At 35.1% G+C, this 16,573-nt stretch overlaps 1 protein-coding gene across 5 annotated transcripts in view; it reads left to right on the top strand.

The window, feature by feature from the left end:
* Window positions 1-16,573, top strand: part of NRXN3 (neurexin 3) — a 1,638,519-nt gene that overhangs the window by 1,226,202 nt on the left and 395,744 nt on the right. For all 5 annotated transcript variants that reach the window (XM_011949472.1, XM_011949473.1, XM_011949474.1 and 2 more), the window contains one exon: window positions 13,572-13,753. In XM_011949472.1, coding sequence (XP_011804862.1) covers window positions 13,572-13,753 — 182 coding nt within the window. The remainder of the gene's footprint in view (window positions 1-13,571; window positions 13,754-16,573) is intronic.

The following is a 16,573-nucleotide window of genomic DNA, read 5'->3' as shown; positions in this document are numbered from 1 at the left end:
CCTTTGATGTACAAAAGCTTTTACTTTTGAAATTTATTTAGTTTTTTTTTTTTTTGGTTGTTGTTGTGTTGTAAGAATTCTTTATTTATATTCTGGATATTAATCATTTATCAAATAGATTATTTGTAAATATTTTCTTTCATTCTGTAGACTACCTTTTTACTCTGTTGATAATGTCCTTTGATGTACAAAAGCTTTTACTTTTGAAATTCATTTAGTCTATTTTTTTCTTTTGTTACTTATGCTTTTGATGTCATATCCAAGAAATCATTGCCAAATTTAGTGTCATGAAGCTTCTCTTCTTCTTATCTTATAAGACTTTTATGGCTCTAGCTCTTAACATTTAAGTCTTTGACCTATTTTGAATTCATTTTTGTATATCATGTAAGGTGTCCAACTTCATGCTTTTGCATCTGTATATTTAGTTTTCCAAGCACCATTTGTTGGAAAGACTGTTCTTTTCCCGCTGAATAGCCTTAGCATCCTTGTCAAAATCATGTGATCATCTATGATAGGGTGACAAGCTATTGATTTTTTTTGTATTTATGTTGTATTAAACCAACTTACCAATTGTTCTCATTAATTTTAAAGTTTTTAGATGAGTTTATTTGAGATACGTAGGTAGTCAATCATATATTCTTTTTTTTTGAGACAGAGTTTCACTCTTGTTGCCCATGGTGGAGTGCAATGGTGCGATCTCAGCTCACCTCAACCTCCGCCTCCCAGGTCCAAGCGATTCTCCTGCCTCAGGCTCCCGAGTAGCTGGGATTACAGGCAAACACCGCCACACCTGGCTAATTTTGTATCTTTAGTAGAGATAGGGTTTCTCCATGTTGGTCAGGCTGGTCTTGAACTCCCTACCTCAGGTGATCCGCCCACCTCAGCCTCCCAAAGTGCTGGGATTACAGGCATGAGCCACTGTGCCTGGCCCAATCATATATTCTTTAACATTGTTGTATTATTGCCCAGCAGTTTACAGCTTATTTTGTTTTAATGCTTTATTTTCTTAGTAACAAATTCTAAAATGATGTTGAAAGATACTGTGATAATGAACATATCTCTATTTTCCTGATTTTAATGGCAAAGGCTATATAATTTTGCCATTTAGTATGAAAATTCTTTTCTTTTGATAATTGCTATCATATTTAGAACATTTTAATTCTATCTTAATTAAATTTTTAAGGAAATGGCTGCTGAATTTTTTCCAATACTTAAAAAAATCCAGAGTAAAATTATATTCAAATACTACTTTAATTAGGTGAAGTAATGAATTTTGTTAACAGATACCTTTAAGCTGAAATACACTACTTTTCATATTTCTGAAATCATATTATTCTTCTAATATACCATTGAAATGCTATTTTAAAAATGTTTATCAATTTTCATTAGTGAAATTAAAGTGTTTTGTTTTGGTGTGGCATATTTATTAGGTGTTGGTATTAAGATTATGTTGGATTTATAAATGAATTGGAAAATTTCTTAGTCTATTTGGGCCACTATAAGAAAATACTATAAACTGAGCAGTTTTGTAAACAACAGAATTCTATATTTCATAGTTCTGGCGACTGAGAAGTTCCAGATCTAGGTAGATTGTATTGGTCTCTGGTGAGAATCTCTTTTCTCTTCATAGGCAACATCTTCTCCTATAACCTCACATGGTTAAAGGAGCTAGGTAGCCACCTGATGTCTCTTTTATAAGATGGTTTACCCCACCATCTCCCAAAGACCTTACCCTATAATACCAGCACATTGGAAGTTAGGATTTCAACATATGCACTTGCAGGAGAACATAGGCATTGCAGTCCATTTCATGAAGATTTCTAACCTTGCCTGTAGTATGGTATAAAATGGAGTAATTTAAAAATTATCTCTTATCTTAAAAATTATATTGAAAGATAGATGAAACTTACATGTAACATAACCTTGATCTGTATTTTTTAACAACTAATACTTGAATCTCCTTTCCAATGGTGTCTGTGGTCCCTAGATTGAGTTTTTCTACTTTTTCTTAACAATCTTTGACAGGATATACTTTTTCCTAAAATGATTCATTCTTTTTTTTTTTTGAGGCGGAGTCTCGCTCTGTCGCCCGGACTGGAGTGCAGTGGCCAGATCTCAGCTCACTGCAAGCTCCGCCTCCCGGGTTTACGCCATTCTCCTGCCTCAGCCTCCGGAGTAGCTGGGACTACAGGCGCCCGCCACCTCGCCCGGCTAGTTTTTGTATTTTTAGTAGAGACGGGGTTTCACCATGTTAGCCAGGATGGTCTCGATCTCCTGACCTCGTGATCCGCCCATCAAGGCCTCCCAAAGTGCTGGGATTACAGGCTTGAGCCACCGCGCCCGGCCGATTCATTCTTTCTGACTTTCAAATATATTACTTTAAACTTGTACGAAGTATGATTTTATATTTGTAATCTTTTCTATCATGATGGTTATGTAATGTCTAATGTTCTTTTTTTCTCCTTTAGTTTTTCTTATTTCTGCTTTTTTTTTTAGAGGTTTATATATTTTCTTTGACATTTTAAAGAGCAAACTTTGGGATTTTTTTAACTTTTATATTATTTCAAATATTATCTTGGGTAAATTTCAGCTATTATTTTTAATCATCAAAACCCATTTTATTTATCTTATTTTTGTAATAGTGCATTAAGGTGAAAGTTCAGTTTATTTTCGTTTATTTTCCTTATTATTATTTAAGACATTTTCTTCTGAGTAAAGTTTTATTTGAAGTTTATATATATAAAACTGTCTCTTCATTAATACTCTAATTATTAGGTTTTGATCTTTTTTATTATGTATTTTAGGATTATATATATATAAAGAATACTGTTTGTTCAGTAACTTAATTATAGAAATCATTGAGGATTTCTTTGTCAACAAGAATGTTATCAGTTTAACAAATGTTCCAATTTAAAATATATACGAATTACTGAATATGCTTCTTAGGTTAAATTCCTGAGTTACTTATCACCCAATCATCATGGTCATTCTTTGCCAATTTATTTAAGCACTTACTGTGCCCCTATGTGTTCCAGGCTCTGTGATAGTTACCAGGAATTCTTTCATATCCAAACTCTTCTAGTTGTAAAATAACCCAAATTTGAACTAGCTTAGACTGCATGAATTAGCTATTAAAAGTTGTGTATACGAAAGACGTGGCCAGGCACAGTGAGTCATGCTTATAATCCCAGCATTTTGGGAGGCCTGGACAGGTGGATCACTTGAACCCAGGAGTTTGAGACCAGCCTGGACAACATAGTGAAACCCTGTCTCTATTAAAGATAGAAAAATTATCCGAGCATAGTGGTGGGTGCCCGTAATCCCAGCTACTCTGGAGGCTGAGACAGGAGAAAACCTTGAACCTGGAGGCAGAGGTTGCCATGAGCTGTGATCACCTCACTGCACTCCAGCCTTGATGACAGAGCAAGACTCTGTCAAAAGAAAAGAAGAAAAGAAAAGAAAAGAAAAGAGGGGAGGGGAGGGACAAAGGCATAACTTCACAATATAGATTGTAAAAACTACGTACTTTAAAAATGATAAGATTTTTCTCTCTGTGGCCAACTCTAAGTTCAACAGTTTGTCTTTATTCTTTCAGTCAGGATTGATTTTCTCATGACTTTCTCCCCATGAGCAGAAATGTGGCCATGGCAGCTGTGTGTCTCTTATGTCACAGTTTTATCATCAGAGAGGTACTGATGGAGTGTTTGTCTGGTTCCAGGTTTAAAAAAAAAAAAAGTTCATTGAAGTTCTCTGGTCTAGCTTGGGTTAATTGATTACACCTTAGTCTATCTGATGTATGTAAGAGTAGAATCTTTAAGGACATGACAATTTCAGTTCAAATCATATGATAAGTATGGAGGAAAATAATAATTTCTTTGTGAAGAGGCTTAATGTTTCAAGATAAAGACAGAGGATGTGCTGGGCTGATAGAATAATGAAAGTCTCCCATAGTTAACAAACAAACAAACAAACTTGAGGCAGATTCTTCACTTCGAGATGCTCACCATAAAATGACAATACTAAACTATTTCTAGAACTCTATATAGAGTGCATGCTAATTATTTTGATCCTGTTACAACTCTTTAAGATGATTAGGTAGAAGTGTTGTTGCCTTCTTAATCATGGAGAAATTGAGGCTCAGTGAAGATAAATGATTGTTTTAGAACAGAAGCATGGACCTTAATAGTTAGGATTTGTTCTTTTCATCCAATTCTGACCTGGGTTCTATGATTAAGAGGTATGTCTCATAGAATCAAATCATCACCATTCAAAATTATTAGCCAGGATTTCCAGAAAAATCATGTTGTATGAATTAAAGCCACAAATACACCAAAGTCATCTGTTTACAGCCCCTGGCCTGTTGTAAGTATGAGGATCATATAAATCAAGCATTCAAATTGAAGCACTGGAAATAAGCAGCTACTTTTTATCTGTATTGTTTTTCCAGAGAATATTCAACACTTAGCTACCCCTTGATTGTTCTTATTAAAGAAGGTATTTCAAGGCTGTGAAATAAAAGGAGGAAAAGGAGACAAACGAATATGAGTTCCAAACTTCTTCTTTCTTCTAACCATGTTTCATGAGATGTCATCAGAAGGAATGTACTTATGAAAAATAAAATGCTACAGAAAAGGCTGCTGAGTAATTATGAAATGATTACTTTTGTTTTTCCTTTATTCATTTATATTTTGCTTAAGGACAAATGTATATATGGTCTTTGGTTTTAGTTAATGTTCTGTAAAATAGAACAACATGGCTATTCTTAAAGATGTCACATTGCTTTTCTATTGTATATCCCTATTAGGTTAAATCTGAGATGTGCTTATCTATTTATTTTTACAAAAACAATTTGCAATGTGATTTAGAAATGGAGGAGTAACATAAAACAATTTGACTAAAAATGGGTGTGATTTTCTTATCTGAGACTGCCAAAAATTCACCAAAGTAAAATCATTCAAATGTCTTTGTGGTTAGGTTTCTTTTATAAATTGCAAGTTGTATTCTATTTCATCATGAGAGATGCTGTGAGATTTAATTGATGAGCATTTATAAAATATTTCCATGTTGAGATGAAATGACAAAAAGGCAAGATGAATTAATGAACATTATATTTTCTTATTCCTTTATTCCCATTCTACTCCATGCCTGAATGGCAACGTGAAGATACCTAAGCATAGGTGAGCCAGGTTTCATTGATTAATTCAACAGCATTTATTTCCTGTGCATTCACAGTGTTGAGAGATAAATAAATTAAACAGCCCTGGCTTCCATGAGCTCATGGTAGAGAAGCATTCTGGATTTCCATTTTGTTTGACAATAAAACTTAACATTTATTTTCTTAAGCCTGAATACTGTGCAATTTCCTGAACTTACTTTGTTTAGCTATATAAGAAATAGCATGGTTATGAAAGTTAAAAAGTTGGCTGTGAGTTAATTTCTAACATAGACTTCATTATAAAGTTTACGCTTAAGAATTTAGAGTTTTCTGAGTGTGGTATAATTAATCAGGAGTGGACTATCGTCTGACCTTAGTTTTTTCACTTTGTAAGAGGACAACCTCATGTAAAATCACTGTCATTTAAGTAAGATAAAATGAGTACCTCTGTACTTCCAGTTGCATTGTGAAGGGATTGGGTTTTCATCTTGTTTGCTGTTTTTGTTTTGTTTTTAATTTTGGCCATGTATTAGAAAGCCATTGTCCTTCTTTCCGTCATCATCCCATCCCTACCCAGATACACAGGTAAAGGCAAATGGTGAGAATATTAGCGATAACAGTTTGACATAATGAAAAGAATGTAGATTGTTGAGTTAGACCTGGATTTGGTGAGAATATTAGCAATACAATTTGACATAATGAAAAGAATGTAGATTGTTGAGTTAGACCTGGATTTGGTGAGAATATTAGCGATACAATTTGACATAATGAAAAGAATGTAGATTGTTGAGTTAGACCTGGATTAAAATCCTAATTCCATTCAATATTTGGTAAAAGATCTTGGCAAGTAGTTTTACCTTATTCTATAGCTTCCCTCATCTTTAAAACCAAGACAGTAACTGTTATGAGCTGAATTATGTCCCCTCTACAAATTCAGATATTAAAGTTATAACCCTCAGTATCTCAGAATGTGACTGCATTTGAAGATAGGGTTTTGTGAATGTGGTGTAATTCATTGGGAGTGGGCTATTTCTGACCTTGCCTTATTTTTCAGTTTCAAAGATTATTTTGGTGGGCCCTCGTCTGATAAGACTGATGCTCTTATAAGAAAAGGAAATTAGGGCATAGATTGGTACAAAGAGAAAACCATGCGAAGATACAGGGAGAAGATGATTGTCTACAAGTCAGTAGGTCGAGAAGCTGTAGAAAAAATTGGCACTGCTGATACCTTGATCTTGAAATTCTAGCCTCCAGAATTGCAAGACAATGAACTTCTGTTGTTAAAATTACCCACCCTGTGGTACATCTTACACAGTCCTAGCAAACTAATACAGCAAAAATATTTCAAGTGAAAAATATAGTTTTGAAATATTATATTGTATACTATGATATATAATAAATAATGTATACTTATAGCTGGTGTTAGTATCAATATTGATATTAACATTAGTCTAGAGTTAGTATTGCCAAACAGTACCAAAGAGTTTGTGAAAGAAACAATTGTCCCAGAGGAAAAACAATGAGCTTATGAAAATTCCTTTAAGCAAGAGGGAATTTGAGTGTGTCCGTGGAAGCTTTATTTTTAGGTCAATTTTAGTGTCTACAGCATTGCATATTCTACCACTAATCATCTTCTTTTTCCTTAGTGGAAGTATCCTGAAATTCGATAAGTAAAAATAACTTTCTTTTATATTTTTGTGATGTAACAGCTTCTAAAGTAATGTGTTTCTGAAAATGTCATTACCCCTAAGACTTACGAAGGGTCATGTTGTGTTTGTCCAGACTCATTAGTGTGTCCAGAAACTAAATATAAACTATGTGTGATTGTATTTTACTCAAACTTTCTGGGAGTTAGAGTATATATAAGGTAACACAGCAATAGAATATCTCAATAGTTGGCATCAGATTTGCAAATGGCACAATTATTTGTTTCCTCTTCATTGGTCCTTGAAAAATTCATAACGTTCCCATCAAAAGTTCCAACCAAGCGTATTTGTAAGAACAGCGTTTGTACAAAACCTATTTGTTTGTACATGAAGAATGATTCTCTTCTGTGGTATTTACCACCGGGATTAAGTAATGGTAGACTTTTTTTATTAATGGAAAACATTTAGTGAATGTGTAGAATATTATTTGTTTTATATTGTTCTCTCATTAGCTCCTTTGGAGACTTTGGCATCGGGTACAATATATAAGGGTCTCACTCTGCACACCAATTTGAGTTCCCATATGAACATACAGATTTAATGCTAAACTGAACTGGTGTTTGTTCTGCTTATGAGTCTTTGAGTTGAAGCCTTGTTTCTGGAATATTGGGACATGCTCTGAAATGTTGCCCCTGTAGATCCTAGAAAGTAATGATGTTTTCTGCTTTAATGCTATTTAGTTTTAATTATTCTTCCTTCAACAGAGAGAAAGAGATTGCCCCACAGGCAGGGAAACCTCACCTTGCCTGAGTATTGTCTAATAAATGACTTTTTCTCATGATATACTTACCTATTAGGCAATGTTGTCAGTTTCTCAGCTTACTGAGCAGCAAATCTGCTCATTTCTTTGCCAAGGAAAAAGAATGTTCTTAAAAGTAGATGAACTTTCTCTCTTAATGTTCAGTCCATTCAATGTTGCTTTATTTAAAGCTACTTTATCATCAGTTCTGCTGTTTATTTCGAAAAATTCAAAGTGGACAAAATAGATCATAACAAGCTATCTATTCAATAAATAAATTGCAGAGCTGTTTTTAAAATGTGTATCTCTTACCCTGTCCTAAATTCCCGAGTGGCTCTCTCTGTAATGCAGAGGCCTTATTTGCAGTTTTTCCATTTGTTATTCACCTTTCTCCCCTCCTTGTGGAGCTCCTGATCTCTAGGGATGATTCAGGGAGTCTTTATCCCATTAGTCATTAGGACAGCTTTGGAGAAGAGGGCAGTGTTAAGAAAAGGAGGATCTGATTCTATTCTCAGCTCCACTACTCAGCAACAGATCAAGTTGTTTAATCTCCTTGAGCATCAATTTTCTTTTTTATTAATATAGTAACCAAAATATTTGTCATTAATATTTCAGTGAGTGTCGAGGGAAGAGGCATAAGATGAAATACTCCAAAAGAAAGCAATTTGAAAACCATTTAATTCTATGGAAATATAAGGTCCAGCTGTTATAAAATAGTGAACATAATTCACTCCCAAAACAGCCAGGGAGATGAGGGGCAGAGGAAAACCATGGAACAAACTAAGTAAAAGAAATTGAGAAAATGTATTCTTTGGGCTATAAGATATTACAAGATCCTTCAGTTAAATTTATGTATCTATTTGCTAGAAGAGATATTTGCCAGTTCCAAAGTCACAGGCCTTTCCCTTTTGGTTTTATTAGCTACATGGTTATTGATATGAATCTAAAAGATAGTTTTAATTTAATAGCAATAACTACATCTGCTGGCAGAATATATTTTATGTCATTGATAGTCCATTTATTTTCCAAAAAGATTTACCACTTTATAGTAAAGAACACAAATGTGGATAAGCTTGTGAAAGAGTAATAAAAAAGAAATAAGGATTAAGAAACCTGAAATGATAGAGGAAGACAGACATACCTTACTCTTATGAGATTTTATACTAGGTCCTGAGGCAATGATCAAAGAGAACTAGAGTAGGAGACTGACATCTTGTTTCTTAGCCTAGTTTATCTATCATGTACTTTGCACATCATTGTTATATTTATTTTATTACTTAATTTATTGTTCTACTTGTTATATTTGTCCACAAGTAAATTACCCAGTTCTCCTTACATTTAACTCTCAGATTTCCCCTGGGAGGCGCTTCCAAAACTTGTTCCATTTTAACATCAATAGAATTATTTCAGGGAAGGCTAGTTTGCTTTATATATATAGATACACACATATATATACACACACATATACAGCCAATATATTTTATTATTGTATTTTAGTACTTTTATTAAGCCATTTTATCTAATTATTTGATGGGGTAAATAATAAATGAATTCTAGTCTATTGTATTTTTTGACTAAACCTTTTATGTTTTTCACACACATGCATGCATACACACATAGACAAATATATATATGCTTATGCATACATATATGTACAAACACATATGTATGTATATATTATTTTTATATCTAAAGTGAGTGTTAAGACAAGAATTCAATTTCTGTTAATAGTCTCCCAGAAAAAGTAATATGCTATTTGGCTATGAGACTAGAAATAGAACCAATGCCATAAAGGCAGGGCCATGGGATTTCTAAATCAAAACAACAACGATAAAATAATTACCTAAGTGATCCTAAATAAAGAAAAAGTAAATTGCCATCAACAATTATATTCTAATAAAATAAGCAATAAAATAAACTCAAAATTTAAGAACCTTGGAGAAATATGTGAATGAGAAAAAATTATATTCCTCAATCTCTTGAAGAAACTATAGATCACCCACTTAATTAGCTTGTTCCGTAACTATCACCCAGGACTCCTTTATGATTGCGTGGAAGACCGATCCTTTTCGTCTGCTGGACTGCTATCCCAACCACACACGCACAGAACATATACCAAAACACTCTGTCAATATCACCATCAGCTCCATCACAGTAAGTAGTTAGCCAATTATGAAAACAATAAGCCAGACCCATTATTTGCAGGTTGTGAGTTTAAAAAAAAAGAATCATCCTTGTAGACTATTTGAAGATGAGATGTATCCTCTTAATCTTTGTTAGTGGTGACTGTGTAGAAATTTCATTCCTGGAATACTGTGTTGGTTAAAACTCAGCAAAGCAACCTCAGCTGCTTGCAAACTTGCCAATCCTGCAGTGTTAAATGGCCAAAATGCTACTATAGCAATTTTTTCTTCAGTTGAATTGATGAGTTTTTGCCAACAAGAATGAAATTTACATGATTTTGAATATAAATATAAGTAGTATGATCTTGCATCAGCATACTGAACACAGTGAGAAGCCAGCAATCAGAAGTACGAGGTTCAGGGAAGAAAGCATGTAATGTGGTATGTAGCATGGCTCAGAAATGAAAATCTTTAATGGATTAAGTGGAGATTCTTATAGTTCCCAGGATTTTCCCAAGAAGTTGATTTGTAATCCACATTTTAAAATAACACAATTAACTTTTTTATTTGAATATGTAAAGCAAAATAATTCTGTGTTTCCTGTAGGACTCTAGGCATTTTATATTAAAATTAACATGAAGTATGTAATTACCTTTAAAAACCATGCAAGATGGCAAAGCATGAAATGTAAAGAGAAAAAACAATAACAATATCAGCGTAGAAAAGTATAATTGTTAATTAACTTCCTCTAATGTCCCATAGCATTGGACTATGGGAGCATTCGGGGTCTTTATTCACTCTTACCAGCAAATACTTTACCAAGAAGAGGTATTTCCATATTTTTTTCTTCATAGCAAAGTAATCATATGCCAGGTCCTTTGTATCTTTTATGCTTTCTTCACCTATAAAGTTAGAATTATCTAACATAGTGACATTGTAAATTCAGAATAACAAAAGCAATACAAATAATTTTAAATCAAATTTTTAGTCTATCTATCAAATATGGTCATAGTGAAGTTTTGTTTTTTGTTTATTTAAAGATTAAAGGCACTGTGACTTTCTAACCACATATAAGAAATTGTATATTTATGTATTAAAATATTCTTTTCCTTTTTATTGGAGCACTGAGAATTACTGGCAGGATTGTGGGTGAGAATTACAAGTAAAATGCTTAAAGTTATTGATATGGTGAGATGGCCAGACAACTTTTTGAAAACATGCCAGATTTGGGGGCTGTGATTTTGTTTTCATTCTGCTTTAGTCTGATAAAAAAATGTGAAAAGAGCTAAGTACAGACAACTGTTTGCCCCATTGGTATGGTTTATTGATACAGTTGATTGTGTAATTACATTGGTATGTGGTGATAAAAGGCTTTCAGAGGTAGAAGACTCAGGCTGGAGACTTAAAAGTGGTACCATCTAAATCAGATAATTGAGCCTCTGTTTCCAAATCTATAAAACAGTGTTAAGATATAAAATATCCCATACAATTGTTGCAAAGATTCGGTGAATGAATTTGAAAATATTTTGCAAACTGTAAAGCACCATGTCTGTGTTGCTATCAATTTTTTGACTTGTTATTTTTATAGTGACAAAATTATTTCCTGATAGAGTATGAATTTATCTCTGTAGCAAAATCCACTATATATTCAGGATAGAAAAGTAAAAGATTTTTATAAATTGCCATGAAATGTCACAGGCTGATTTGCATTTTTTGGTGATTCTATACATTAATCACTGAGTAACCTTCAGTTTTCCAAATAAAGAATAAAGAGAGTGGTGATGACATTTGTAATCATCTACAGAGGAATTATTTAAATTCTTTACAGATGGAGAGATATCAAGGTTAAATCACACCCACATTTCTAATTTTAAGAAGCTTTGAGGGTGTTTGTGTATGGTAGGAAGTAAGCCTTGTTTTGCGTATAGAATTAATCATAAACTTTGCATACCACAATTCCAAATCCTCCAGATGAGAGTAGAGGGCTTTCAGACACCATCCCCTAAGGACTGAGAAATTCATAAAAGGAAAACAATGTTATGCTACATGTCATATACGAACGGAGCAAATTGGAGCAACTAGAATAGTGACCTTTCAAAGAAGACAAATTAGATTCTATATGCCTCAGAATTTAATGAGTCTTAGTGCTTTAGGAAGAATGACATAGGACACATATTCCTAATTCTAGTCTCACAAGAGTTAACTTTATTATTTCTAAACAAGATGAATCACTCACTTCTTCTTTGGTCTACATAATTCCACCTAATATTCTCCATAAACTAGCTCTGGGAATACATGCGGACCAGTGCTTGAGAGTTTTAGTAAATGTTAAAGGTATCTGAGTAGTTGTCTAATGCTGCTTTAAAATGGTTTTAAGAGTTGGAACATGGTCACTGGGAAATACACAAGAAAATCTGATACTAAATGTGCTCTGAATTTTGAGATGAGTAACCCATGGAAGTATTCTCTGTGGGTTAACACTACATGCCTAAAACCAGAGAGGCAACAAATGGCGTAGCCTTTTCTGGTCACCAAATCTAAATGATTTTATCTAACTGAGATTAAAAACGTGTTTCTTGAAATATACTTTTTATAATTTCTGAAATACAAATATTTTCTTTATTTTTATTCCCATTTGCTTTGTAAGTAGTTCTAAACTAACATATTCTTAGTAACTCCTGAGTTCATGTGGATAATAGTAAAAACACAAGTAAATAGTAAACACACTGATAAGCTCACTATTCATAACTGACAATTACCACTTGTCATGTTCAAATCTCATCATCCTGGGATGTTTTTTCTATGTTTCTTGCATCTTCTTCCTAAGATTTAATTTGAAAAAGGAAATGAAAATGTATTTAATGCCAGATAAATCCCACCACCAGGGAACAAAAAGAAGGTTCATTTTTAAAAGACTCCTGGAGGCCAGGCGTGGTGGTTCACGCCTGTAATCTCAGTGCTTTGGAAGGTCAAGGCAGTCGGATCACAAAGTCAGGAGATTGAGACCATTCTGGCTAACATGGTGAAACTCCTTCTCTACTAAAAATACAAAAAATTAGCCAGGCATGGTGGCATGTGCCTGTAGTCCCAGCTACTCGGAAAGCTAAGGCAGGAGAATTGCTTGAACCCAGGAGGCAGAGGGTGCAGTGAGCCGAGGTTGCGCCACTGCACTCCAGCCTGGACAACAGAGCGAGACTCCATCTTTAAAAAAAAGACTCCAGGAAATCATTTTTGTTACCATGTTTATAGCAACATAATAGTGAAATAGGCAAATGCCTATTTGTCACATAAATTAGTCACATAACTTGGTTTTCTTGGGTCACTGCTTTCTTTCCTGTGGGAGTGGGAGAAGGTACAAGCAGGAGAGACATGATGCCTTTGGACTGCTCTGTTACCTTCCGTTTTGTAAGGCTCCTGGCTCTACTGACCAGATTATGCTGATAGTTAAGAGATAGGGGACTAATTTTCTATTTTGTGCCTCTCCTGGCCAAGATGGAAAATTAAGTCTGCTGTTGAAGAAGACCAGAAAGTTGTTTATTGCAATATACCCAGACTTCCAGACTTTAGGATGTTATTTACCCTCCACCGTTAGGCAGCAGGAACCGAAGATGTTAAGAACGACTCTCGCCAACATCTGCTTTGTTATTCATTCATTCTGCCTGCCTCTTTAATTTGGGGTGATAGCTGCCTTCAGAACCTTTGGGTGCCATTCCTCTAAGTAACCAAATACTGTCCCATGGGGGACATTTCCTCTCTACAGCTGTTCTGTGTAAGGTCTCAACAGTATGCTACAACTGGCTGTATGCAATACAGTGCCTTGATGTCTCCCTCTCTCCTTGCTTTTGCAGCTGGCGCTACGTATATCTTTGGGAAAAGCGGTGGGCTCATCCTCTACACCTGGCCAGCCAATGACAGGCCCAGCACACGCTCTGACCGCCTTGCCGTGGGCTTCAGCACCACTGTGAAGGATGGCATCTTGGTCCGCATCGACAGTGCTCCAGGACTTGGTGACTTCCTCCAGCTTCACATAGTGAGTAGCGGGCCTTGGCCTGGATTTTCTTGTCTCACTGGTGGTCTGAGTTGGTGATTCAGGGAAATGCTGCAGAACAATCTAGATCAATATGGCAAAGATGCACATGCTTATAAAAATTGTTTTCAGATGTGGACCATCATGCTTATAGGGTTCCTGGGGGAAAAAATTTAAAAACTCTTTCTTCTTCACCATGTGTATAGAGAGGAAAAAGAAATTCATTCTTTGCAGGCTCCCTTCCCAACTGTGTGACTTGGCCTGTGGCAGAACATTTATCAGACTTCTAGGGTATATTTAAGAGATTTACCTGGTATGGATCTTACCTGGCGCAAGCAGCGAAGCCAAGTGGAACTTAACAATCTCCTAGGCTGGGATTTGGCAAACCTTCTGTAAAGAGACATAAAGTAAATATTTTGGACTCTGCAGGTCAGATAGTCTCTCTCAGAGCTACTTGGTTCTGCCTTTGTAATGTGAAAGCAGCCACAGACAATACATTTTTTTTAAATGCATGTGACTGTATTCCAATAAAAATGTACCTACAAAAACAAGCTGCAGGCCATAATTTAGTGACCCCTGTCTAGGCTTCAAACATCACTGTAGAGATGTCATAAATGTGTGATAAAAACTGAGACCAGAGTGCCAGAGTGGGCGGGGCAAAAGGGAAACAGGACAGTGATCAAGAGTTGAGTAATTCATATGTATTGCATGGTCAACATTTTGCTTTTGGTCTTGTACATATGCGCTTAATAGCACTGCACCCTCAATCCATGTAGATCATAAGAACACAGCAAAGGCTAAGAAATTAAAAATGATTTGGAAGAAAAAATTCTTTGTTATAAGGATGGAAAATATTTTTATAGCAACAATTAACCCATTTTATCACCTGTGCAGTCTGCAGTTAAGAAAGTAGGCTAAAGAGAGATATGATTCTCATCCATAAGTACCCAAAGTGCAGTCACCAAGAGCAAAGAGAGGAATTGTTCTCATTAGTTAGCAATGACAAGGCTAGAAAAATGGATTTAATTTGGAGCAATAAGAATTTAGTTTAAATAGCAGGGGTAAAAGCAGTTAAGGAAAAAGATCAACTGGGGATTACTACCAACCTCCAAAAAGGAGGAAAAGGAACATTGGTTAGGAATCTCTGAATCAGAGTTTTGCTAATGTGCAGGTGTATAGAAAGAAGCAGAGGATACAGTTTCATTGCTGGTCTCTGGAGCTGGAGATGGCTGGCTGGAATCATGCATGGCAAGCCCAGCTCCCACAGCAGTACACATGTCTGGCACTTGCTCTTCCAGCATGCCTTGGAAATGAGAGCAGCTTGAAGTCCTAGGTTTGAGCTGGAAGTCGGTCTGGCCCCAGTTTAAGCCCAATCAGGGCCAGACTCTGCTTAGGAGTTTAGGGAAGAAGTGGTTAGACATGATCACCTTCAAAATGTGGTGGAGGAGTCTTGAATACAGTTGTGAACTTTTCAGTTCTTTCTCAGATGCTTCAGGAGCCATATGGTGCTATGAGCCTGAGATAACCCGTTTTAAAAAGCTCTGCCAAGGAACAAAAAGAAAGGCAGTGATACTTACTACACTTTGTCTTTATTTGGCCTCTAAGAACCACCATAATTTACAAAACTCTGTGAGATTTATGCTACATATAACTTAATGACTATTTCATGGCAGCTATAACTAGGCTATTATTACCAGCTCACTTGCATTTCCACAATGATTTATCTTCTTTTTTTGTTCATTGTGACTTCCTAAGAAAAATATGATTTGGCACAGACATGAGCATCTTTTTGAGTCAAATGATGTGCTACTGTTTTATCCATTCCTGCTCATTCTTGTTTTGTAGAACATCTCCACTTTTAAGAGAGAGATTTTCCTGTTTTCTGATGGTCTACTTGAAATCAGCAGTGTTTTAATAAAATTGTCATGCAGATTACAGTAACTGCTAGGAGGAACCAGAACATTCCAGTATATTATAATATGCCATTATAAAGTTCTGTCATTTCTTTAGTGTCTTTGAAAAGTGAATGCTCTAAACATACTTTGAGATTCCTGTAACATCCATTTGTGTGTATTTATTAGTGTGTGTATTCTGTATAAGCATACCCAGTAGATTTGACATGGTATGATATTATTTTCTTTATATGAGCAAAATTACGAGACATTTTATATCAAAATATAAAGAGCCCCCTGGGTTACCATAGACACTTGGGTGATACAGCCGATTGCTTCAACATTCTGTGAAAGTCCAATAGATTTTCCTTCAAATCTTAGATTAGGAAATGATGTCACCTGACCTTTCCAGAAAAAAATTAAAAAGTATCCTATGCTGTGGAGAATCTATGTGATTCTAGAGTGATCCTGACATGTTCATGGCCCTCTCGAGCATGGGGCCCCTTCATGGGTCTAGCCATTTGAAACCATATTTTATGTCCTTACAGATTATCTCTTTGTCTGCTCTGAAGAAGGCAGGTTTCTTATCATACGTGAAAGTAAAGAAATCCAAGTAGATGACTAAATGGCTTAATTATGAAACCAGCTTTTTGTTTTGGACATTTAAGTAGATGCATCAGGGAAACGAAGCCATAAATACTTATTAAGATACTTTTATAACTTTTACAATCTGTAAAAGGTGGTTCTGTTTGTTGAATGGTTTGTTTTCTTGTACTAAAGAAAATTATTCAAGAGATAAAGAGCTTTGGGGCCACTAATGAAAGTGGAAGGGATTGAGCATAAGGCAGAAGATACTATTTCACCTTACAGTTTGCCTAGAAGAGAAACCTCCTGGGAAAAAAGAAAAAGTGATAGAGGACACAAGGGGGAG

This window comes from Colobus angolensis, unplaced genomic scaffold (assembly GCF_000951035.1).
Source record: "Colobus angolensis palliatus isolate OR3802 unplaced genomic scaffold, Cang.pa_1.0 Scaffold3, whole genome shotgun sequence".
Lineage (NCBI taxonomy): Eukaryota > Metazoa > Chordata > Mammalia > Primates > Cercopithecidae > Colobus > Colobus angolensis.
The sequence above is the reverse complement of the archived record's forward strand: the minus strand, read 5'-3'. Positions and strand labels throughout refer to the sequence as shown.